The 26,059-nt window shown below is 38.8% G+C and overlaps 1 protein-coding gene across 3 annotated transcripts in view; it reads left to right on the top strand.

The window, feature by feature from the left end:
• The window catches only part of EXOC2 (exocyst complex component 2), a 246,309-nt gene that overhangs the window by 169,605 nt on the left and 50,645 nt on the right, over nucleotides 1–26,059 (top strand). For all 3 annotated transcript variants that reach the window (XM_079776018.1, XM_079776019.1, XM_079776020.1), the window contains 6 exons: nucleotides 4,315–4,395; nucleotides 5,101–5,160; nucleotides 6,265–6,326; nucleotides 10,270–10,336; nucleotides 13,897–14,013; nucleotides 25,057–25,198. In XM_079776018.1, the coding sequence (XP_079632144.1) occupies nucleotides 4,315–4,395; nucleotides 5,101–5,160; nucleotides 6,265–6,326; nucleotides 10,270–10,336; nucleotides 13,897–14,013; nucleotides 25,057–25,198 (529 nt within the window). The remainder of the gene's footprint in view (nucleotides 1–4,314; nucleotides 4,396–5,100; nucleotides 5,161–6,264; nucleotides 6,327–10,269; nucleotides 10,337–13,896; nucleotides 14,014–25,056; nucleotides 25,199–26,059) is intronic.

Below are 26,059 nucleotides of genomic sequence, written 5' to 3'. Positions count from 1 at the left end.
TTTGTAGTCAACTTAAATTTTAAGTATAATAGTAAGAAACCATAACCTCTTATAGCTAACTTCATGTTTGATCTCACACACACAAGCCAGAAAACTAAACCCACCGCAACTTGTAGATCAGTGGTTCTCAACCTTTCTAATGCCGCGACCCTTTAATACAGTTCCTCATGTTGTGGTGACCCCCAACCATAAAATTATTTTCGTTGCTACTTCATAACTGTAATTTTGCTACTGTTAGTGAATCGTAATGTAAATATCTGTGTTTTCCGATAGTCTTAGGCGACCCTGCTAGCGGTTCTCAACTGCTGCTGTAGAGCCTAAGACCATTGGAAAGCACAGGTATTTACATTACGATTAAGTCTATCATGTGTAATAACTTCCACAAAGTTATTACAATAGTTAAAACTGCTGAGCACAGTTTTAACTATTCAGCATGGACCTCACTTAAGAGAAAGTGAATCAGTGCTTAGAATGAAAGTCTAGGTTCCAGCTTTGAGTATTTTTTACTTAACTACCTAAAACTCTTATACTTGGAACAGTGACTTAAATTATATACCTGTAATTTATATTTCATTAACATTTCTGTAATACCAGCCTTGTTTGTTTGAAATGAGATTATGTTTTTCTTTCCCTATGACTGTGATAGGAAAATGTTCCTTTATCATATTAAAGGAATGAACATTAAGCTTTGCTTCATTATGACTTTTCTTTCAGCTCGAGTATTATTTTCAATTATGTTCTACAGTGATATATTTTAACTGATTTTAGAGAGAGGGGAAAGAAGAAGGATAGAGAGACAGAAACATTGATGAGAGAGAAACATTGATCGACTGCCTACTGCACACCCCTACTGGGTATTAAGTCCGCAACCTGGTCATGTGCCCTGACCAGGAATCAAACTTGTGACCTTTGGGTTCTTGGGTCGAAGCTCAACTCCTGAGCCACACCAGCCTGGCAAGAACTGTAATAATTTGTGGTAATTCCTTTTGGTCAGCTGAATTGGTAATTCACTGACAATATACAGATATAGTACTGTGTCCTTTTAGAAAAAAGAAATAGCAGATGTTTATCATTTACTTTCTGTTTAACTGAAACTACTCATTGGGATCTTTGGTATTCTCTATCCATTTATTGTATTCATCCTATATAGTAAAGCCTAATATGCTAAGTGTCTGCTTGTCTTTTCAACCAATCAAAGCATAATCTATTTATATAAAAGGCTAAGCGACCATCGCATCCGAAACAACCAAACGAACAACTGAACAGGCTGGGTGGGGTGACCAGGTTGGCAGGGGGGTTAGTGAGGGGCGACCAAACGACCCAGCAGCAGGCTGCGTGGGGCAACCAGGCCAGCAGGGGGGTTAGTGAGGGGCAACCAGACTGGCGGGGGGCCAGTGAGAGGCGACCAGGCCGGCAGAGAGAGGCAATGAAGGGTGACCAGGTTCACGGGGGGGGGGGAGGGCATTTGGGGGCAACCATACCAGCAGGGGGTGCAGTAAGGGGCGACCAGGCCGGCAGGGGGGCACTAAGGGGCGACCAGGCTGGTGGGGGGGGGGGTGGCAGATGGGGGCGATCAGTCAGGCAGGCAGGTGAGCAGTTAGGAGCCAGTGGTCCCGAATTGTAAGAGGGATGTCGCTCAAGGGGTCCCGGATTGGAGAGGGTGCATGCTGGGCTGAGGGGACCCCCCCCTGTACACAAATTTTGTGCACTGGGCCTCTAGTATACTAATGATATGCTAAGGCTGCTCAACCGCTTGCTATAATGTGCACTGACCACCAGGGACAGATGCTCCAACTGATAGGTTAGCTTGCTGCTGGGGTCTGGCTGATGGGGACTGAAGCGAGACGAGCCGGGCACACCCTGGAGCCCTCCCATGGTCCCTCCCTGGCTGGCCAACCTTCCTGGCTCCAATCATGCATCGATGGGGTCCCTCGTCCTGGCCTCCGTCCTCTTGCAGTACAGGACCCCTCGGGGGATGTCGGAGAACTAGTTTCAGCCCGATCCCACAGGCCAGGCCGAGGGACCCCACTGATGCACAAATTCGTGCACTGGGCCTCTAGTATAGATATAAAACAAAAATAAGAAAACCTAGTTCATATTTTAATACAGGAAATCTCAACCACACATGAACTTCAACATTTAACTGTCCACAGTTGAATGTTGAATTTAATTCTATTACTATTTTAATATTTTAGATTTTCATTCCTTTTGAGTCTGGTACATTGAATGGATAAGATCATGTAACTAATAAACATTTTGACTCTTTAAATACTTTCTGGGCAGTTGGTATTTCATCCTATAACCTCTCACTAACTTTTTTTTTTTTTTTTGGTACTTCTTCTTTTTAAGTATTTTATGGTGCCCTCTGGTGGTTGCCAAGTGTAGTATTAAAATGCATTAAAGGCAATATTTTAGTTTTCATTAAGTCTGGGTTCCTTTTTATAAGAAAATAAGCTTGTCTCCCCCTCCACGCCCCCCTCACACACACTATATACAGGTGTATCTTTCTTCTCCCTCCCCCCCCCCCCCCCACAACTCTTTTAACGATTGAAATGACTATTGAGGAGAGGTTCTGACTGCTGATTTTTGCACAGAGCTTATTTAATTGATCTTTTAGCCTTGCACAGTTCCACACCCCTGGATGAAATCTGGACCTTAGCTTCATCTCTTGCCCTCCAAACTCATGCTCAGTGGTTGTGATATACTATGGCTCCTCAGCCCCGCCAGGTTCTGTCCACCTTGGGTGTGGCTAGGCACATGCTGTCCTCCTCCCCAACTCACATCCTTCCTTTTTCTTTTTAGGGGCTGGTTCCTCTTGTCCTTCAATCCTCAGCTGAAATGTTTTCACTGTCTCAGAGGGGCCTTCTTTAGCCATCCTATTTAGATCAGATCCCCCTCCATCACCATTTTTCTCTGAGTTCTACTTATTTTCTTTATGTCAGTTAGTTTGGGATTGCATTTGTCTTCTGTACTTTTGACTTGTTTTAGTAAAAAGTAAGAGTTTTGTTGATTCTTACTTTTATGTTGTCTCCCTAGAATATACATTTACTGAGATCTCTGTCTGTCTTTTATATTCCTACTAGAGGCCTGGTGCACGAAATTCATGCACGGGGGTGTTTGTCCCTCAGCACAGCCTGCACCCTCTCCAATCTGGGACCCCTCAAGGGATGTCCGACTGCCCGTTTAGGCCAGATCCTAGGATCTGGCCTAAACGGGCAGTCGGACATCCCTCTCACAATCCAGGACTGCTGGCTCCCAACTGCTCGCCTGCCTGCCTTCCTGATTGCCCCTAACCACTTCTGCCTGCCAGCCTGATCACCCCCTAACCACTCCCCTGCCAGCCTGATTGATGCCTAACTGCTCCCCTGCAGGCCTGGTCACCCCTAACTGCCCTCCCCTGCAGGCCTGGTCCCCCCCAACTGCCCTCCCCCGCAGGGCTGGGTTCCCCCCAACTGCCTTTCCCTGCAGGCCCGGTCGCCCCCAACTTCCCTCCTCTGCTGGCCTGGTCACCCCTAACTGCCCTCCCCTGCAGGCTTGATCGCCCCCAACTGCCCTCCCTTGCAGGCTTGGTCCCTCCCAACTGCCCTCCCCTGCAGGCCATCTTGTGGCGGCCATCTTTGACCACATGGGAGCAGCCATCTTGTGTGTTGGAGTGATGGTTAATTTGAATATTACTCTTTTATTAGATAGGATCATCTGGAAAATGCCTGGCACAAAGTAAAACCTTAAATGCAATTAGAAGCTGAGATGTTAGGATTCATTCAAATTTCTCTTAAATACCATTTGTTGTGCATTTTTCAAGTTTCATTTTCTGATATAATGTATGTAGAAAATGACAATAATGGCTTTTTAAGTTAAAGATCTTGGTCTCTTCCAGATCATTATTAACATTGAATTTCCTTGAACAGCACCACAGATGTGGAAGATCTAAGAGATGGAGCTCATTCAGACTATACCCTGCAAGCAGGGTTTAAAATATAAAGGCGTTATATCTGCTTTTTATCACATCATTTGCATCTCAGAAGAGTAGAATTTTTAATAAAAATTTTAGTTATATCTGAATTCTGTTTTTATTGAATTTGATTAACTTTAGAATTTCAAGATTCACTTGTTTTTAAATATCAAGTACAAAACATAGCAAAGCTAAATCTCGATGACTAGGTTATTTGTCAGTTTGTGATTCTGTTCCCTTCTATAAATCTGAAAATTTGAGAATTTTCGTTCATACTCCTGTCTTTTAAATGTCTTAACAACCAATGCTTGCTTTGAATTTTAAGATGTGTGTGTGTGTGTGTTTTGTTTTTTTTTCTTTAGCCATATCAGTTTGAACAGTGTATTGTACATTCTCTGCAATCACTTAAAGGAGTTCTGGACTGCAAGCCTGGAGAAGCCAGTGTAAGTTTTCTGTTCTGGTCAACCTCTGTTGCAGACTTTCCCAATGACCTGTTGGCAATCAATTGTAAAGTTTTGAGTCATTTCAGCACAAGAGCTTTTCCCTCTGACTGCTTGGCTTGTTTTATTTCATATAGAGACTGTTGATTTCTTTATTCCAAGAGAGACTGATGGAAGTTAAAAATGTGAATGTAGGTGTTGTAGGTAGACTATGTGCATTGTTAACACTTTGTATACAGAGAAAACAAGTGATTTAGGTGTTGTTAAGCTGCTCCATGTCAGTGTCTTCTCAGGGCAAAATCACTGTAGGTAGAAACACTCACTGCCTAGTCCAGCTCTTCATTCATGGCCCTTTTCAGAATAAGGTTATACACACTAGAAGCAGTTTTCCACGTGTTAACTCTTTTTTTTCCCCACTTTAAAATTTCATTTACTATTATCATTATTATTATTAGTAGTATTTTTTTGCTCTTACATTTGCATTCTCTTCTGGTTATGCTGAGTTGATATTTTCAAGTACACTGTATACTGTTTCTATATGTGGTTTCATTTTTTATTGTGGAAAGGTTTTTCTTGATTTATTGTTTTAGTATATCTTCTGGCTTTTGTGTTGTTGTTTTGCCTTGGTTTGATTTTATATTGAACTTCATAAACGAAAGTTTTGTTTGAGCTAAGCCCAAAATTTTTCACCAAAATTCTTCCTTACAGGTCTTTCAACAACCTAAAACACAGGAGGAGGTTTGCCAACTAAGCATCAATATCATGCAGGTAATAACTACAAACACTGGTACCCTGAGCCTGAAATAATGCAAATTATTTTTCAACCTTCTGTTATTTAGAATACATATAACATCTATGCTAATAAAAGTGTAATATGCTAATTAGATCAGACCGCCAAACAACCTTCTGGACATCATTCCAGACAAAGCCGCAGTTGTGGGGTGAGGCAGAGGTGGTTAGGGGCTATCAGGCCAGCAGGGGAGCAGTTACGGGGCGATCAGGCCATCAGGGGAGCAGTTGGGGCGATCAGGCAGGCAGACAGAGGCGGTTAGGGGCAATCAGGCAGGCAGGCAGAGGTGGTTAGGGGTGATCAGGCAAGCAGGTGAGTGGTTAGGAGCTAGCAGTCCAGGATTGCGAGAGGGATTGCCCCTAAACACTCTGCCTGCCTGCCTGATGCCCCTAACTGCTTGCCTGCCTGCCTGATTGTCCTTAACTGTTCACTTGCCTGCCTGATTGCCCCTAACCCTCACCTGCCTGCCAGATCTCCCCTAACCACTCTGCCTGCCTGATCGCCCCTAACTGCTCACCTGCCTGACTGCCTGATCACCCCTAACTGCTCACCTGCCTGACTGCCTGATCACCCCTAACTGCTCGCCTGCCTTCCTGCCTGATCGCCCCTAACTGGTCGCCTGCCTGCCTGATCGCCCCTAACCTCCTCTGCCTCAGCCCCCACCACCGCAGCTTCATCCAGAAGGACTTCCAGAAGGTTGTTCACCTGTCCGGTCTAATTAGCATATTATGCTTTTATTATTATAGATAAAATTATTTTTAACGAGAGGCCTACTGTACAAAATTTGTGCACAGGTAGGGACCCTAGTAGCTGCCATCCGGAGCCTCACTTCCCCCGGCTTCCTGCTGCCACTGCTGACCTGGGCCTCCCTTCCCCTGGCTGCCTGCCACTGCTGCTGGCCAGAGCAGTGCCGGACAGGGGGAGGGGAAGGGGCCATGGGTGGTTTGCTGGCCAGCCCCGCCCCGTGGTTGAACTCCCGGTGGAGGGGACAATTTGCATATTAGGCTTTTATTATATAGGATATTGAAATAGATTAGAATCTAAGAGTTCATGTCACTGAAACTTCTTATTTTTCAACTTAGATTTTTATATATTGTCTGGAACAATTGAGCACCAAGCCTGATGCAGATGTAGATACTACGCAGTAAGTAAAACTAAAATTAATCTCATTCATGCATTTAGGAGGATTGAAAATATAGACTGATGTTATATATTTGGTCTTATATCATATACTAAGATTTCCAATAAGAGAAATTATTATAAGAAAGTTATAGTTTTCTATATTTGACCTATGTTTTTTCCATAGTTTCTTTATCTTCTGAACTCATCATTACTAGAGAAGTGTTGAGTAAACTGAACACATGATCAGCTCAGTAATTATACAAACGAAGAAGTTTTATAAATAATAAAGTAGAAAATTAAAGTATATAACTCTTATTCATTAACTTTTACAGTTCTGGTGTAGAAGATTTCACTAATACTCTTGTTAAAGACTAATTATTTTAGTAAGATTAATTCTGGGTTAGGCTTAGTTATTTGGACTGCAGAGGACAGATCTTGATTCTTGATATTTACAAATCCATGTGATAATGCTTTTTTTAAAATATTTTTCAGATTGTTTTATAGGATTTTTTTAAAATCTAGTTTTTCTGAATGACATTGCCATGTTTAACTTTTGTGCATCTAAGATATATGCTCTGACACAAATACTGAAATAAATGCCTGTTAAATTCATAATAGAAAAATTGAGAATTTTTTTCCTGTTTGTCTGTTTCCTGGTATTGGTTTTTGCCTCTCAGTATAGAAACTATCACCTCTCTGAGACATAATAAATATTTAATTCTTCTAGTTTTCCTTTAATTTTATATATCTGTTTACTTGTGAGCTATTAAGTAATTCCCTAACTCAACTCACTTGTAAATGGTTGACTATGAAGGTGAGCTTGAAAAAGCCTTGTGGAGATTCTGATAGTCACAGTCATTTCAATTATATAAGTCTATACCTAGAAATTAAATTATGAGTTATTTTCTCCCTTGGTGATTTGTTTTTAAATTTAATTAGGTCAGGATTGGGAAACTCAAAAACAAATTTTATATGGCCCATATTAATAGTTTATAGTGGCTAATTTGAGCTCTTGATTGTTAAATATTAGAAACTTACAGAACGTTATTTGATTTTTTTTTACCAAAGGATCAATTTTTTAAATTAAAGTACAGTTGACGTACAATACTCTATTAGTTTCAGGTGTTAGAACATAGTGATTCAGCATTTATATGCCTTATGAAGTGATCACCACAATAACTCTAGTAACCATCTGTTACATACAAAGTTATATTATTCACTATATTCCCTTAGCTGTACATTACATTTCTGTGACTTACTTATTGTATAACTAGAAGTTTGTACTTCTTGATCCCCTTCACCCTTCACCTTTTTTAATCTTTCCCTCGCCACCCTCCCCTCTGACATCAATCAGTTTGTTCTCTGTATCTATGAGTCTGTTTGTTTTATTTGTTCATTTGATTTGCATTTTTACATCCCACATATAAAGAAAGCCATATGGTATTTGTCTTTCTCTGTCTGACTTATTTCACTTAGCATAGTACTTTCTACATCCATACATGTTGTTGCAAATGGCAAGATTTCACTGTTTTATATGGCCAAGTAATATGCCTGTGTGTGTGTGTGTGTGTGTGTGTGTGTGTGTATGTGACATAGCATCTTTATCCATTCATTCATCTATAGATGCCTATAGGTTGCTTCCATTTCTTGGCTATCCTATCTAATAGAAGAGTAATATACAAATTAATCATCACTCTGCTACACCCACAAGCCATGCCCACCAGCCAATCAGGAGCGAGTATGCAAATTAACCCAACCAAGATGGCTGTGGCCATGGAGAAAGCAGGAGGCTCGGGTTTCCCCAGCAATGGAGGAAGCCAAGCTTTGCGCACACCCTGGCCGGCCTAGGCCTACACTCAAGGCTACAAAGTTTCAATTATTGAAGATAAATAAATCCCAACAAAAATGGCGGCAGTCACGGAGCTGGAGAGAGCAAGAGGCTTGAGTTGCCCCCGGCGATGGAGGAATCCAAGCTTCCGTATCCCTGGCCTGCCTTGGCCTCCGCTCAGGGCTACAAAGTTTCAATTATAGAAGATAAATAAAACCCAACAAAAATGGCTGTGGCCACAGAGCAAGCAGGAGGCTTGGCTCCGCTCAAGGCTACAAAGTTTCAATTATAGGAGATAAATAAATCCCAGATACCAGGACCTCCGCTTGGGTCGCTGGGGGGCGTGGCCAGCCTGCAAACCACCACAGGGCCCTCGCCAAGGCTGCCCCACGCCCCAAGGGAACTCCCACCCTGATTCAGGACACCGTTCAGGGCAAACCAGCTGGCCCCCACCCATGCACCAGGCCTCTATGCTATCTAATTCTATATAATAAAAGAATAATATGCAAATTGACCATCACTCCAATACACAAGATGGCTGCCCCCATGTGGTCAAAGATGGCTGCCCCCATGTGGACACAAGATGGCCAGCAGGGGAGGGCATTTGGGAGGGACCAGACCCGCAAGGGAGGGCAGTTGGGGGCTATCAAGCCTGCAGGGAGGGCAGTTAGGGGTGACTAGGCCAGCAGAGGAAGACAATTAGGGGTGACCGGGCCTGCAGGGGAGGGCAGTTAGGGGTGACCATGCCTGCAGAGGAGGGCAGTTAGGGGCAAACAGGCTGGCAGGGTAGCAGTTAGGCATCAATCAGGCTGGCTGGGGAGTGGTTAGGGGGTGATCAGGCTGGCAGGCAGAAGCGATTAGGGGCAATCAGGAAGGCAGGCAGGCAAGCAGTTGGGAGACAGCAGTCCTGGATTGTGAGAGGGATGTCCGTCTCCTACTGGGATCGGGCCTAAACGGGCAGTCGGATATCCCTTAAGGGGTCCCAAATTGGAGAGGGTGCAGGCTGGGCTGAGGGAAACACACCCCTGTACACGAATTTCGTGCACCAGTCCTCTAGTTGTAAATAATGCTGCAATGAACATAGGGTAGGGTACGTATGTATTCTGAAATAGTGATTTTGAAGTATTTATTTATTTTATTAATACCCATGAGTGGAAGTTTGGGTAGTATGGTTGTTTTATTTTTAATTTTTTAAGGAACTGCCATACTGTTTTCTGTGGTGGCTGCACCAATTTATAATCCCACCAATAATACATGAGGGTTCCCTTTTCTTCACAATGCAAATATTGGTATGCTTGATGTTGTCTCAGAGATACATTAAACTTTTTTCTTTTTGCTCTTCTGATTAGTTCATCTTTTACTACTTTGTCTTCCAAATCTATGATTTGTTCTTTTGCAGTAGCTAACCTGCTGTTGATTCCCTAGAGCCGTGGTCAGCAAACTGTGGCTCGCAAGCCACATGCAGCTCTTTAGCCCCTTGAGTGTGGCTCTTCCACAAAATACCACAGCCTGGGCGAGTCTATTTTGAAGAAGTGGCGTTAGAAGAAGTTTAAGTTTAAAAAATTTGGCTCTCAAAAGAAATTTCAATCATTGTACTGTTGATATTTGGCTCTGTTGACTAATGAGTTTGCCGACCACTGCCCTAGAGTACATTTTTTTCATTTTAGTTTTGTAGTCTTAGTTCCAGTTGTGTGTTTCCCCCCCTCCTTGTTGAAGTTCTCACTCAGTTCATTCATTCTTCAACCAGATTCATTGAGCATTTCTATAACCTTTATTTTGAACTCTTGATTTGCTAGGCTGCTTAATGTCCATTTCATTTAGTTTTTTTAACTGGGATTTTGTCCTTTTTTTGTTTAGAACACATTTCTCCATCTCCTCATTTTGCCTGCCTCCCTGTGTTTATTTCTGTGTATTAGTTGTAGTTTTGTTGTATCCATGGGAGGAGGTGAGCTCAGAATCTACCTACTCTGCCATCTCAGTTCTACTATGCAGAGAACTGACCAAAAGATTTTAAAGCCAAATTAACATAAGGTTCACTTTTTTTTTTTTTTAGGTATAGTTGACATATAACTTATATTAGCATTTTTAATTTTACTGCTTTGATTGTAACTGTTCTCTTTCTTGCTTTTATATTTAGTCTTTCCATTGATGTTTCTTCTCCTGATTTGTTTGGAAGTATTCATGAAGACTTCAGTTTGACTTCTGTAAGTAAGATGATAAGTTATTAAGAAGAATAATAGAGGGTGAAACATGTCATTTAAAAACTATGTAGCCGGACCAGAGTGGCTCAATTGGTTGAGCATCATCCTGTGCACTGAAGGGTTGATTTCCTGGTCAGGGCACATACTTGGGTTGCAGTTTGATCCCTGGTCAGGATCAAACAATTGATGTTTCTCTCCTCCCCTCTCCTCCCCCTCTCTCAAAACAACTATTTAATGACTACTTCATAAATCTATCTAAATTACCTACTACATTAGTGCTGTAGCGTACTATATACTTTGGAGTTGTTTTATTTTGTGAAAATGTTAAAAAAATTATATATATATATATATATATATATATATATATATATATATATATATTCTACACTTAAAATCTTTTTAGCTGAAGTTGCAACTTAACTAGTTCCTTCTATTTGCCACATCTTGCAGGTTCTTGTGTGAACTAGGTGTCCCAGTAGGTCCCTGGTGCTTGAAAGTTGGAGAGGAAGCAAAGGACAGATGCCTGTTCCCTGCACATGTTTTCTTTTTAACCAGAGAGACTCTGCTTTTCTCTATTTTATTTCTGTCAGTTCCATAATAGCATTTTATTTGAACACAAAATTCCATGGCAAAACCAAAACCAATACGTGTGTGTGTGTGTGTGTGTGTGTGTGTGTGTGTGTGTGTGTGTGTGTTAGAGGCCCGGTACATGAATTCGTGCAAGGGTAGGGTCCAGCCAGCCTGGCCAGGGGGAGGGGACATGGGCGGTTGGCCAGCCTGCTTGCTGGTCGAACTCCTGGTCGAGGGGAAAATTTGCATATTAGCCTTTTATTATATAGGATATACACTGAATGGCCAGATTATTATGCGTTCAGAGATCATAATAATCTGGCCGCACAGTGTGTGTGTGTGTATATATATATCTTCTGATTGGTTAGATTTGAGGGAGGTGGAGAAACACTAAGGGTAAAACTTTAGATCACTCAAATAGTTTTTCCATTTGGAGGAAAGAACCATTTTTCTTCAATTAAAGAGAGCTAATTACTATGGGTAAGATGAACTCCTAGATAAGGCTAATATTCGGAAGGAAGATGGATGGATAAGGCAATTAAGAATTGATTTTATTACTGGGAGTCCAGATGAGAATTTCAAGGAGTGCAGCATGTTTAGAGTGGCTGGGAAGACATGCTTTATTTCATGTGCTTTATTTACAAGGACCACATTAGGGTAACACCAAGTCTGGGCAATAGGGAATATGGCCTCCAGCCTCACCTGTGTACCTTTCCAGAGCTGCTCATTGCTCTTTTTCTGATTTTTATTTGCCATTTAAACACAAAGTGTGGGGAGGAGCTTATATGCCATAATCCTCTTTACCTTGTTCTGTACTCTATTTCCCACCTACAGATTATGAGGGCCATTAATAGTGTTTCATTTGCTTGAAGGTACCTTAATTATTCCTTGGTCTTTCAATTATATTTGTTGATGACCAAAAAAAGCATTGGCTAGACTACACTCCACCAGAAATAGACAGGAACATATTAAGTATATGAACATATTAAATAAACATTTTTAAATTTAGAAAGTTTTTAAAAATTTGATGGGCCCAAATGAAATTATTGGGAGATATAATCTGTGCTTGGCAATTGAGTTTAAAGAGGGGAGGGTGGAGGAGAGATCAACCAAAGGACTTGTATGAATGCATATAAGCCTAACCAATGGACACAGACATCAGACGGGGTGAGGGCATGGGGGGGGTGGCAATGGAGGGATAAGGACACATATGTAATACCTTAATCAATAAAGACAAAAACAAACAAAAAAACCCACATACCATCAAACCTCAGAGGGAAGGTAGGGGAGGGTGGGGGTAAGGGAGAGAGATCAACCAAAGGACTTGTATGCATGCATATAAGCCTAACCAATGGACACAGACAACAGGGGGGTGAGGGCATGAGTGGGGGAGATGAGGGGTAATGGGGGGTTAAGGACACATATGTAATATCTTAATCAATAAAGAAATTTAAATAATCCTATATAATAAAGAGGTGATATGCAAATTGACCATCACTCCAACACAAGATGGCTGCACCCATGTGGTCAAAGATGGCTGCCCCCATGTGGACACAAGATGGCCACCACAAGGTGGCCAGCAGGGGAGGGCAGTTGTGGGCGATCAGGCCTGCAAGGGAGGGCAGTTAGGAGGGACCAGGCCTGCAGGGGAGGGCAGTTGGGGGCAACCAGGCCAGCAGGGGAGGGCAGTTAGGGGTGTCCAGGCCAGTAGGGGAGGGCAGTTAGGTGTCGGTCAGGCTGGCAGAGGAGTGGTTAGGGGGTGATCAGGCTGGCAAGCAGAAGTGGTTAGGGGCAATCAGGCAGGCAGGCAGGTGAGTGGTTGAGAGCTAGCAGTCCTGGATTGTGAGAGGGATGTCCGACTTCCCGTTTAGGCCTAAACGGGCAGTCAACATCCCTCAAGGGGTCCCAGATTAGAGATGGTGCAGGCTGGGCTGAGGGACACCCCCCCCATGCATGAATTTCGTGCACCGGGCCTCTAGTAAATAAATAATATGGAAAAAAAGTTTATTCTGTGGTTTTTATACCTCAAAGGACAGAGGCCTATTTATTTCCATGTTTATCATATTGACTTTAACGTAAGTTATTCTGATTACATATGAAATAGGAAACAAATATGTGTGAGAACTTTTCCTGGAAAGTGGTTTTTGGCTTAGTGTTTAGTCAAGAGATATTAAATAAGGCCCTAAATTAGTCACATTTGTCCAGATAATGCTCCTATAACTGAGGGAGCACAGGGAACGTGCTCTCTGTGAGCCTCAATAGCAGTGACAAATACCATTCCTGGAATTTTATTTACAAAAATAGTTCTTCTGAACAGTAAAATATGGTTTATTTTTCAGCATTGGGGTCTGTAATTTTGATTAGAAATGACTTTAAACAGCTAGAACTCTGGTGAGCATAGAATATAGGACTCTAGACCTACCTCTCTGTTACTGACACTGCAGGAGTCTCCTACCCTCTGTGCCTTCACTCCCCAAAAGAGGGAGACTGTCCTACATAAAAAATTCTGTGAAGATCCAGTTTTTTGAAAGAGCCCTCATATGGATTGAATTACAAATTTCTTATAAACTATTTTCTAAGAGTTTCTACAGTTTTTGTAATCGCTTAAAAATATCAATTTTATAGCTTTTTTTTGTGTACAAAGTATTAAGTAGAATAACTAATAACACGAATCCCTTTCATTTGAACTACAGCTGATCCTACTTTAGTTACCTGTTTTTCATCAGCCTATTTCTCTCTACAGCTGTTAAATCTCAAAGGGAACATTATTTAAATCTGTATTATATAATAACGAGCAATTAAAATTATAGAATTGTATTAATGTTTCTTTCTGTTAATATTGGGAAAGAAGGAGACAAGGAAACCGAAGTGTTGAATATTGATATTAAACACCAAGTGATTATAATTACATTTAATAAGTAGTAAATGATAACTGTTAGGCTTTAAATTTGTTAATATAAATGTAATTTTATAAAAATTTGTTTTACTTTTAGGAACAGCAACTTTTGATAGTCCTAAGTAATTGCTGCTACCTACAATGTCACACCTTCCTAAATATAGCAGAACATTTTGAAAAGCACAACTTTCAGGGAATAGAAAAAATAACACAGGTAAGTGAATTATGTTAAATGGACAAGTTGGTTTTTTTATCAATTTAGTTTCCAAACTACTTTCTCAGCACTCTCTTTCTTTTGCTTTCCTGTCCTTTTTCCTCTTCTTGCCCTCCCCTCCCATATTCCTTCCCCATTTTCATCCCACCCTGTTTTTGAATGATTCTTGTCCTTCTCATAACTCACCTTGAATAATTAATTTAATACTCTCTTATTTCCTTTAGAGCAAAGTTTTTTCAAGGTTAGAGATGATTTACTCTGCACCTAAGTTATTCAAAAGTAAGGGGAAAAAATAATGACACAAAGGCATAGAACCCAAATCTTTAAGAATCATCTCAAATTTTGGCTCCTTTTAGATTAAAGCTTTTACTTATAGCTAACAGCTGACTCCCTGAGCCTACTTATCCACACTTTTTCCTCTCTCCCTCTCCATGTGTCTAAAATGATCCTTTTGCTTTACTACCTAAGCAGGCACACAGGTGCTTGAGCATGGACATAAATGTGCGCGCGCGCGCGCACACACACACACACGAGACTGGCTTACAAGAGCTGTAGGGTGCTTAATATCTTGCTTAATATCTTAACTGAAAAACACATACTCTCCATTCTCTACTACATGGATATAGCAAGGCTGCACAAAAATGAGTCCTGTATCAATGGAGTAGGTTTTTTAAAAGTTATATTTTGTTGTTTATATGTTTTCAAGTAAGCAAAAAAGGAAAAAAAAAATGAAGTAACCTTGTTACTAAAGGTTAGTTGGTTCCTGGGCAAAAGTTTATCAGATTTCTAAGTAAAACTAAGCTAGAACCACTTTTTAATGTCAGTACAGTTTTTTTGGTGCAAAGAATAAGAAAGATAATGATCTTGTTAATCTTACAATCAAAATGTACTCTTGATGGATCACATACTTTTTGCAAAATGATGGTTCCAGTTCATGAGCTCGATTGGGATTTTTTTTTTCAGAGAATGAGAATATCAAAGTGGGTGGCTCTGTCTTATTTTCCTGTCTTTTTGTAAAAATTAATCATTCTGATGAGAAATGTTGTGACTTAGGCTGTAGGGTCAAAAGTCGAGTTTATTTCCTTAAGTTTTTGTGCTGAGTACTATAAGGTGTTCTCTTGCAGAGAACACTTTGTTTTTATGCAGTAAAAATAATGACATCAGTATATTTATTGGATAATTTTTAATCATTTAAAAATACATGAAATGACTAGGAATTTCAGTAAGTTTTGTTTTCTTTAGTTTTTTAAAAATTTATAAATTGGAACTATCTATTGTTTTAGTTTATATAATTAGGAAATAAAATGAAAGTGACATATAAATAGACTTAGATATCCTCCCTAGTCTTTGTCCAGATCATTTTGAGACCAAGGTAATATGAAGGTTTTGTGAGTGCAGCTTAGAATAAATGGTAGTCTGTTTTTCACATTCAGAATTTGAAAATTTTAATTGACCAGCCATATTTTGAAATTATTCAGTTGTATAAATAGTAAACTAGATTTAGATTATAACATTTGTGTTAATTTTGTTTGTTAATGAGTAAATTCATTAACTACATGATACCAACCAAGTAAAATACATTTTTGCGTTAAGGAAAAAAAGGTTGCCAACTGCTATTGTTTTTCACAGTCTGTTTTCAAAAGACAGCTAATCTAGGGGCATGATTCCTGAGAAATCAAGGGGGCACATAGGTCGCATGAATAACTTAGTATCCATTCTTTCACCCTGTTTCTGCTCTTGGAGATAATGGTTCACTGAGGGCTTCTCACTTAGTGTCACCAGACACTAGACATTCTCTCAGATCTCCTTCCAGGTATGAACTGGTGGTTTGCCAAGGGTTTGTCTGGGCATATTTTCTCCTATTCCCTATTGGTTCTTCTACCAATAGAATGATGAAAATAAACAGTTGTTAATTCCCTAAATCTTGTTCCCCATCTTCAAAAGTAGAAAGAATTTTAATATTGGGATAGTACAGTAATAACTGTGCTTTTTAGGAGTTTATTAAATTTAGTGACCAATGATCATTTAAAGCTGGAATGATTTCATATATACAATTTGCAAATAACCCTGTGAAGTAATTAAGGTATTATTAACTCAGTTTTTTCATACAGAAGATGCTCAGAGAAGATAATAATTTGACCTATTTAATAAGTAGCAGAGTAAAGCAGGACTTAACATTAAGTTTTCTCATTCTAAATCCAGAATGCTTTCTGGCCCAGTACCATATATCTTAAAGAACAAAATTGTTCCCTAGAAATACACCAAAGGAATAGGAAGATTGTAGTAACTGTAATTATATAATTCCAAGGAATTTTTTTACATATATAAAATGCTATTTTAACCTGTCTTAGTCTTTAAAAAGCAAATGTCCAATTTACAGTATGATAATTGCAGGTTTTCAGTTTACTCAGAACTGTAGAGGTTTTACTACAACATGGGGGTTGAGAGAGGGTCCCGGGTGCAGGAGGGAAGCCAATATCGGCACCTGGGGGTTGGGGGGGGGGGGAGGAAAGGAAGGCCTACTCTTTTTTTTAATTTCTTTATTGGATGAAGTCCAAGAAACATACAGTTGATTATAAGGAAGAAAGAAGACACACTCTAGCTCACTTTATAAATTAGTATAACCTACATACAGCAACATTTTCTAATTTATTTGCCTAATACTAGTATTTTTTATAGTGGTTTCATATTATTTCGATCTCAACTGCATTTGAAGTTCTGACCCCCATTTATACTTGCTTGCTTGCTTAATATTTTCAGTCTTCTTTTCTTGATCAGTCTTGCCAGAATCTTTTCAAGAACCAACTCTTAGTTTTACTGTTCTCTCTTTATATATATATTTTTTCTGTTGCAGTAATTTGGGTGCTTAGCTTAATTGTGTGTGTTTTTTAATAGCTCAGTAATTCCATACCTTTCTGACTTTTTAATATTAACATTTAAGACTATGAATTTCCCTTTATCTCTCTAGCTAAGTTCTACATGTTAAATATGGTATTTTAATTTTTCAGTTTTGTAGTTTCTAATTTTAATTTTGTGAGTTTGCTTTTTTGTTTTGTTTTTTTTACACACAACATATGTGATTTTAAATTTCCAAATTGGGAGAGCAATCTTTTCCATATTGGGAGTTAGTTTTCTTTATTACAGATTTCTAACTTAATGGTTCTGAGGTCAGAAAATAGATTTGTAATAACTTTTTTGAAACTTGCTTTGCAGGATACATGGTGAGCTTTCTTAAATAATCTACCTTCTTAAAAAGATTATGTCCTTCAATTTTGAATGCCACATTCCATATATGTCCATGAAGTCAAGTTTGTGAATTGTGTTGTTGAGTCTTCTGTATCCATTCCTTTCCTTTGTTTACAGTATTTTGGTCTTTAATCTGTTGATGACTAGAAAGCATGTATGAAATTTTTGGGGGGCTACTTTTTAGATGTTTTCTTTGTCTCTAACATTCTGTAGTCACCATAATGTATCTCTTGATATGAGTATTACTTTTTTTGTCTTTTTTCCCCTGACTCTGATTTATACCTTTAATCAATTCTGATAAATTCTCAGCCATTACCTCTTTTAATGTTTTCTCTATTTTCTCCTTCAAGATCTCCTATTGGATATTTATTAGAGCTCTCGCTCTATTCTCCATCTCTCATATTTTTATTTTATGTCTTTCCCCTTATCTTTAATTCTATTAAATGATTAGGAATCATTTCTCAAGTTCTCTCTTCTTGTTCATTTCTCCTCAGTTATGTCTAAGCTTGCTGAAACTTACTGTCTCTTGACATTTTATTTCAGTTTTTCATTTTCAGAAACTCTTTCATTTTTGTTGCTAAGTAATAGAAAATTATTAATTTACTCTGGAAGGATATAATTTCAAACATCAGAGTAGCACAGCGATTTTAAACTGGTGTGCCACAGAATTTTTAAAATATGCAGTACAGAGGGTCTGACCTCTTTTCCCTTAGATTGTCAAATAAAAAATTACAAGAGTCAACACAACAATAGACGTCTGGTGTGACTGAATCAAAATTATATCTACTTTTTGTCAGATCTAAAAATACTATTTTTAGATATATTTTTTGGTTGTGCCTCAGGATTTTAGCAGTTAATTTATGTGTTCCATGAGATGGAAAAGATTGAAAATCGCAGGTATAGGAGATAGTGGTATGGCAGTAAAGTTCTTTCCAGTGTCCTTCAGATTGTTCTATGTAAGTGGCCGAGTCAAATACAGTGTATAGTAAAAAAGACTCCCTTTTTCCCTTCCTTAAAAGGAGAAGATTGGAGCAATCAGTAAAGCCTAATTAATAGGATATGAGGTAGTTAGCTTGTTTATAAAAAATTCACAGAAAAAAGTTTTGGGAATGATGACAAAGATTAATAGTAAGTCACCAGGTTAGAATCTCAGTAGAAGGTAAAGGAAGTGAGAAATGATGGTGTTCACTAACAAGTCATAGAAACATTGCCTGTTCTTTTGTTTCAGGGTAAGAATATATTCTGTTTTATCCAGTATTCTTTTTTTGCTGTTTTAATAGTGCCACCTCTATTCAGGATTAAGAGTTTATGTTTTAAATTAATTATTTACTTGGTATTTATTTTGTCCAAATTTGATAAGTTATGGTTCAATAACATAAAGGAATGTCAGTTTGCATCTGCCTCGCCATCCACTTGCAATGAATTAAAAATAGATTAATTTGATTAAACCTAGTAATTCAAATTCACTTAGATGGAAGTTCTGATTAGAGTTTGATGAGTTAGTTTATTTCTATAGAGATGGCTCAGTTAAATGTACTCATCTTTGAAAAGAAATAAACAGTTTTGTTATCTATTTTTCCTTTCTCAGAAACATACTTTATTTTAAAAGGCACTTTTACAAAATTTTTTTGAAATAGTAAATTAAAAAACTTAAATTTGGAATATTGAAATAAATCAAAATAATGATTTTACTGTGTTAACTATTTTGAGTTGACGACAACTGTGTAGAAATGGAGGAAGTATGACATCTACTTGGCAGATGTTTGCTTTCCAGGACCTATCTATTGTGAGCAGCTGCTCAATACAGGTCGGGCATGTGGTAGAAGAGTACCTTGACAGATGTTCTGCTAAAGAAGTTATTGGGGTCAGTTATTACAAGTATTACTTGTTCCTACATCTAAAATACGGCCTTCTAACATAGTCTGTATTTCTGTAAGTTATTACCAACTGTTTGAAGTACTTTAGAAGGTGCTGCCCAGTTTTAATACCTAGGAATTTTGTGAGTACAGCTATTTCTGAGTACATAATTATTGAATTAGCACCCCTCCTTTTTTCTTTCGATAGTTGCCTTGTTTTGATTACGGTCATCTGGCCTACAAGGATAGCGTGCTCTCAGGCATCACCTTCCCTATGAAGCCTTTACAGTCCTCTTAGTAGTGCCCCTTAAAAACTCTCTGAATGTATCTCTAATAGCCATATTTTTAACATGTAGTGTTATGAATATTTGTCTTTCTTTTCTGTTAGACAGTGACTTCCTTGACAGGATTTTTTCATTTTGCTTCCATCCATCACTGTCTGGAGGTGCTTTCATAATGGATGGTCCTTACCCTTGTATTTCAAGTTGGGTCAAGCACACTTAGTTAACATCTGTGTTCATAGCTGGTTTGAACAGGGCATTAGTGAAAACAAGGCACTTGAAATAATAATAATAATTGCTGCTAGCATTTATTGTGTACTTCAAATGTGCTACACAAGTTTCATAAATTATCTTTTTAAATTCTCACAACAAAATTTTTGAGGTCAGGACTGTTGACCTTATTCCTGCCTTGTCACAAATCATGCTGTCACTCCACTCTCTCTTTGTTTTATTTGTCTGGTATCTGTCTACTCATCCATTTCTTTTCAAACATTTTTTTACAAATATTAAAGTATAATTTATATAGAGTAAAACAGGCAAATCTCCAGTGTATAGATTGGTGACTTTTTACACATATATACATCTGAGTATCCACCACCCAGATCAAGAGATAAAAATTTCCCATTCCAGTCAATAGGCACTATCTCACCACTATTCTGATTTCTGTCGGCATAGATTTTTTTGCCAGTTCTTGAACTGAATATAAGATGCAACTATACAGTTTGTATGTGGCCTTTTGTGTCTGGCTGCTTTTGTTCCAACTTAATACTTTCTGAGATTCATCCAAGTTGTGTGTCTCTCAGTAATTTATTTTATTGCTGAGTTTGTATAACCAAATTTTGTTTTATCGTTCTCATAATACTGGACATTGGATTGTTGGAATTGTAGGCTTAATGAATGTAGTTGGTGTGAACATTGCTGTAAAGTCTTTTTGTGAACATTTGTACTCTCTTATTGTGGATACAGTAATTCCCCATTCAACTGCAGTTTCACTTTCCATAGTTATAGTCCCATGAACAAGCATGGAATGAAAAAATTAAATGGAGAATTCCCGATAAACAATTCATGTTTTAAATTGCATACTGTTCTGAGCAGCATAATGATATCTCTTTCTGTCCTGTTCCATCCCTCCCTGGGATGTGAATAATCCCTTTGTCCAGAGTATCCACACTGTCCGTGTAGTACAATAAGATATTTTGTGAGAAAGACCAGATTACACTCACATAACTTTTATTACAGTACTGCATATTGTTATAATTGTTCTATTTTATTATTAGCTATTGTTGTTCATCTTTTACTATTCCCAGTTTACAAGTTAAACTTTATCATATGTATATATGTATAGAAAAAAAAACATATTGTGAATAGGGTTTGATATCCAGGGTTTCAAGCATCCATGGGCAGCCCTGAAATGTATCCCTGCAGATAAGGGGGGGTTCTGTATATACCTAGAAGTGGAATTGCTAGTCAGGGAATAAGTTAATTAGAAACAGAATTGTTTTCCAAAGTGGGTTCTCATTTTACACTCAGCCAGCAATGTATGAGTCTTCCAGGTGCTCCACATCTTCACTGACAATGTTACCTTTCTTATTTTAGTAAATCTCATTGCTTTCATTAACTGTCCCTGATAAAAATAATGATTTTAAGCATCTATACTAATAAAAGCCTAGGTGGTCCTCACGCGACGCCCTCACGTCATCACAAGATGGCCACCCTCACGACATCACAAGATGGCTGCCACAAGATGGCCGGCAGGGGAGGGCAGTTGTGGGCAATCAGGCCAGTAGGGGAGGGCAGTTGGGGGCGATCGGGCAGGCAGGAGAGGGCAGTTGGGGGTGACCAGGCCTGCAGGGGAGGGCAGTTGAGGGTGATCAGGCCAGCAGGGGAGGGCAGTTAGGGGAAATCCTGGCAGGGGAGGGCAGTTGGGGGCGATCAGGCCAGCAGGGGAGGGTAGTTGGGAGTGATCGGGCTGGCAGGGGAGCAGTTAGGGACAATCAGGCAAGCAGCAGGCAAGTGGTTAGGAACCAGCAGTCCTGGATTGTGAGAGGGATCCCAGATTGGAGAGGGTGCAGGCCGGGCTGAGGGACACCCCCCCATGCACAAATTTTGTGCACTGGACCTCTAGTCTTATATATTCAGATATACATTTTAAGATACCTTCTTTTGCTTACTCATTTTTTTAATTGGGTTGTTCACCTTTCTATGAGTGATTTTTAGACATCTCTAAATAAGTTCTTTGTCAGGTATCTATTTTTTTCTCCAAGCCTGTAGCTCGCTGTTCTGTTCTTTTAATGGTATCTTTTGAGTAGAAATTTTTAATTTTGATGAGGTCCAGTTTGTGAGTTTTTTAAATGTTTAATGCCTTTCATATCCTGTCAAAATCCTTGTCAGCCTCAATGTCTTGAATATTTTTTCCCCAGAGGCTTTGTGGTTTTAGTTGTTATATTCTGGTCTATGATTTATCTTTTACTAAGTATTGCATTTTGTTCATTATCATTGTGTGAATTATGCATGTATTATTATAGGTTTATAGTATGTCTTGAAAAGACAGTTCAACTTATTTTCTGATATTTTTTCTTACTGCATTGCATGGACTAGTACCGCCATTATAATCTTGAATATAATAAATTGGAGAAGGGACATTTATCAATTCCTTTTTTTTTTCACTTGTTGAAATAATTCCACTTCTCTATAATGTATTCTTATTATTTATTTATAGATTCAATTTTCCAGTAGTTTGTTAGGATGTTTATGTCTTTGTTCATGAGACTTACTGGTCTGTAATTTTCTTTGCTCGCAATATTCTTGACAATTTTTTATATCAGGGTTTTGCTGGCCTCATCAAACAAAATAGGAAACATTCTCAGGCTCTGGTCTATAGTAAAGTTTGCGTGTGATAATTTCTTCCTTAAATGCTTGGTAGAGTTCACCAATGAAACATTTGGTCCTGAAGTTCTCCTCATATGAGAGCATCCTATATAATAAAAGGGTAATATGCAAATTGACCCTAAGGGCGGAACGACCAGGAACGACCAGTTGCTATGATGCGCACTGACTACCAGAGGGCAGACACTCAACGCAGGAACTGCCCCCTGATGGTCAGTGCACTCCCACAGGGGGAGCTCTGCTCAGCCACAAGCCAGGCTGACAGCTGCGAGCACAGCAGCAGTGGCAGAAGCCTCTCCCACCTCCTCGGCAGCTCTAAGGATGTCCAACTGACAACTTAGGCCTGCTCCCCATGGGGAGTGGACCTAAGCCGTCAGTCGGACATCCCCCGAGGGCTCCTGGGTTGTCAGAGTGATGTCTGACTGCCAGCTTAGGCCCCATTCCCTGGGGAGCTGGCCTAAGCTGGCAGGTGGACATCTCCCAAGGACTCGTGGGCTGCCAGAAGGATGTCTGACTGCCAGCTTAGGCCCAATCCTCCGGACACAGGCCAGGCTGAGAGACCCCCTGGGGTGCACGAGTTTTCGTGCACCGGGCCTCTAGTTTGAAATAATGGACTCTATTAGAATATATAGGACTACTTGTGCCATTTTTAGAAAATTGTGTTTTTCAGGAGTTTGTCAATTTCCTCTGTGTTGACAGATTACATAAAACTATAATGTCCCTTTCAAAAGCCTACTTTTGGCAGTGTTGGTTTTCTCATATTAATCTTTTTAAAAATTTAATTGATTTCTGGTCTTATCTTTAATTATTACTTCTTTCTTTGAGTTCAATTTTCTTTTTCTAGCTATTGAAGGTAAAAGGTAAAAATACTAATTTTGAGTTTTCTTCTTTTAAGTCTTTCTTTCTGAGGGATACATTTTTGGTGATAAAACCCATTGCTTTACCTTTGTCACACAGATTTTGATATGTTGTATTTTTATTGTCATTGTAGCTTCTTATTAATATTTCCTTTTTGGATGCCTCTCCTCTTTTAAGAATTAGTACTTGTATCATTCCCAGAATATCTCTAATTATCATTTAAGTTAATGTTTCTAAATATTAGAGAAAAAGAGGGATGAAGGATGCTGGAAGGGAGCTCAAGGTTCATTTCATACTGTTTTCCTCAATTGTTCATCCTCCTGGGTCTGATATATTTGCTTTTGGGTGAGAGCCCTTTCTTAGGTTACATGGGTAATATATTCTTTGAATCTTCACATATTCAAAAATATGTTTGTTGGACTCTATTAGTGAATGGACTCTCTTAGCTAAATATAGGACTCTTGGGTTTCATTTCTTTTATTCCTGTAGATATTATTCCAGTGATTTCAGATTCCAATGTTGCATCTGAGAAAAGCTGATTACAGACTGTTTTTTTCCCCTTGTAGGTAAATTATTTGTCTTAATCTGTTAGCCCAGTGGTTGGTAAACTGCGGCTTTCCAGCCACATGCAGCTCTTTGGCCCCTTGAGTGTGGCTCCTCCACAAAATACCACATGTGGGCGCGCACATACAGTGCGATTGAAACTTCATGGCCCATGCGCAGAAGTCAGTTTTCGGCTCTCAAAAGAAATTTCAATTGTTGTACTGTTGATATTTGGCTCTGTTGACTAATGAGTTTGCCAACCACTGTGTTAGCCTAAAAGAGTTTCTCTTTTTATTATTTTAGAAAATTGGTACTTTTAATACTATTTGCCTAGATGTATCTTAACAGTCTAGCCTGGAAGTCAGCAAGCCTATTCAGATTACAAAAACAAGTCTTTAGATTCAGTTAAATTTTCTTCTCTTGGTTGTTTAATTATTACCTCTTCTCTAACTGCTCATAGTTCTCTACCTAATTGTTTGTGTGTGTGTGTGTGTTTGTTTGTTTGTTTGTTTGTTTGCTTGTTTTGCATATTTGAGCTCTTTGGAACTATCTTCTAAGTCTCTTCCTTCATAATATCCACCTCTTTACATTTTTACTTTGTGCTTTGAAGTACTTAATTGTACATAATTTCAATCTTAGTAGTGACCAGCAGTTTCATCAATTCATCTAATCAGTTGTTAGCTGATGAAATCATGTGTTTTATCTTCATGAAGTCTTTTTTATATCATACTTTAACCTCCTTAAGGGTTTTCAGTATTTTTCTAAGTTCAGGTGGTTGCTTTTCTCTCCTACAGCTGAATTTCCTGCTTGGCAGATATTCTCATTTATAGCTGCTAGACTCACTAGCTGTGTGCTTGTTTTTCAACATTAGCTTCTTGAAGTTCAGGTGTGTTGTTTAGAGAAGGTTGTGTTCCATGGGTCAGTGGTGTGGAAGCAGCTAGACTGCCAGTCCACTGAAGAGGAACCTAGGCCCAGACTCTTCACTTCCCACCCTTAATGCTCCATGAACCCATTGTAACTGCTTGGCCTCTTGGGTGCCAGTGAGACCTGACACAGACTGGTCAGACGAATGCTCACTAACCTCCTTCCCCTGCTCCACTCCCACCACCATCAGGAGCTCCCAGTACACGTGGGCTGGACATTCTGTAAAAGACCTGTAGACCACACATGGGGATTCATTCTTATTTTATTGAATAGTCATGCTAAGTGTGGTCTTTATTACTGAACATAAAATAAAGATGTGGTTTTTTTAGGAAAATTGCTAAGTACTTTTAAAATACGCTGAAGTGTTTTTAAATTTACATTATTTCCTTTTTTTTTTCTTTCACCCTCAAATGGACAACTTATAATTACTCTGTATTATGTGTTTTTAGGTTAGCATGGCCTCATTGAAAGAATTAGACCAAAGATTGTTTGAAAATTACATTGAGTTGAAAGCAGATCCCATTGTTGGCTCCTTAGAACCTGGAATTTATGCAGGCTATTTTGATTGGAAAGACTGCCTGCCTCCAACAGGTAAATGGTTTCAAGTTATCCTAGTTTTCTAAAAATAGTCTAATCTATCTAGAGTAATAAATATGGATATGCTTTTTATCAATTAAAATATGCTTAAAATACTTTTTTTTTAAATTCACATTTCTTAATATTTACTAAAGGATTATAGTATGATTGTAACTTTTTATTAGCTTAAGCCCATTTCTTGATAGTTTGGAATTTATTATACTTTTTAGTTAATAATACTTAATGATTTAGTTATTTTTAAATTCCAGAGAATAATTAACTAAACCTTATATTATTTGATCATTTTTAATAATGCATACTTGCTTCTTACGATACTGCTTTATTACATAGATATAATAGACTTCAATAGTTATGCAATGATTTTGTGACCATGATAAAAAAATTTAGTTAAGAAATCTGGGCACTTCTACATAAGACCTAATTATTAGTACTAAAAGGTGAAGGATAGAAGGAACATGTGTAGGAGAGAGATTATCAAAGAAAATTGAACTGCAAGAGAATGACTGACACAGTTTCAAGATTGTCTTTGCTGTTTCAAATGAAAGTCACATCCCTTTACCATATATACTTTAAAAATAACTATTGTTTTCCTTGCCAGTGTGGCTCAGTTAGTTGGAGCATTGTCCCGTACTCCATAAGGTGGTGGGTTCAGTGCCTGGTTGGGGTACATACAGGAGGCAACCCATCGATGTTTCCCTCACTCCCTCTCTCCCTTTCTCTAACTAGGATGTGGTGGTGCTGGGGTTCAGAGTTCAAATCCAGCAGGTCCTACCTAAAAGCGCTATGTTGTCAGGGTAGACAAAGAGCACATTAACCTCCATTAAAAACCTACTAAGAAAAAGACAGATAACCTGG

Source organism: Cnephaeus nilssonii (genome assembly GCF_951640355.1).
Source record: "Cnephaeus nilssonii genome assembly, chromosome: 7".
NCBI classification, from domain to species: Eukaryota; Metazoa; Chordata; class Mammalia; order Chiroptera; family Vespertilionidae; genus Cnephaeus; species Cnephaeus nilssonii.
The sequence above is the reverse complement of the archived record's forward strand: the minus strand, read 5'-3'. Positions and strand labels throughout refer to the sequence as shown.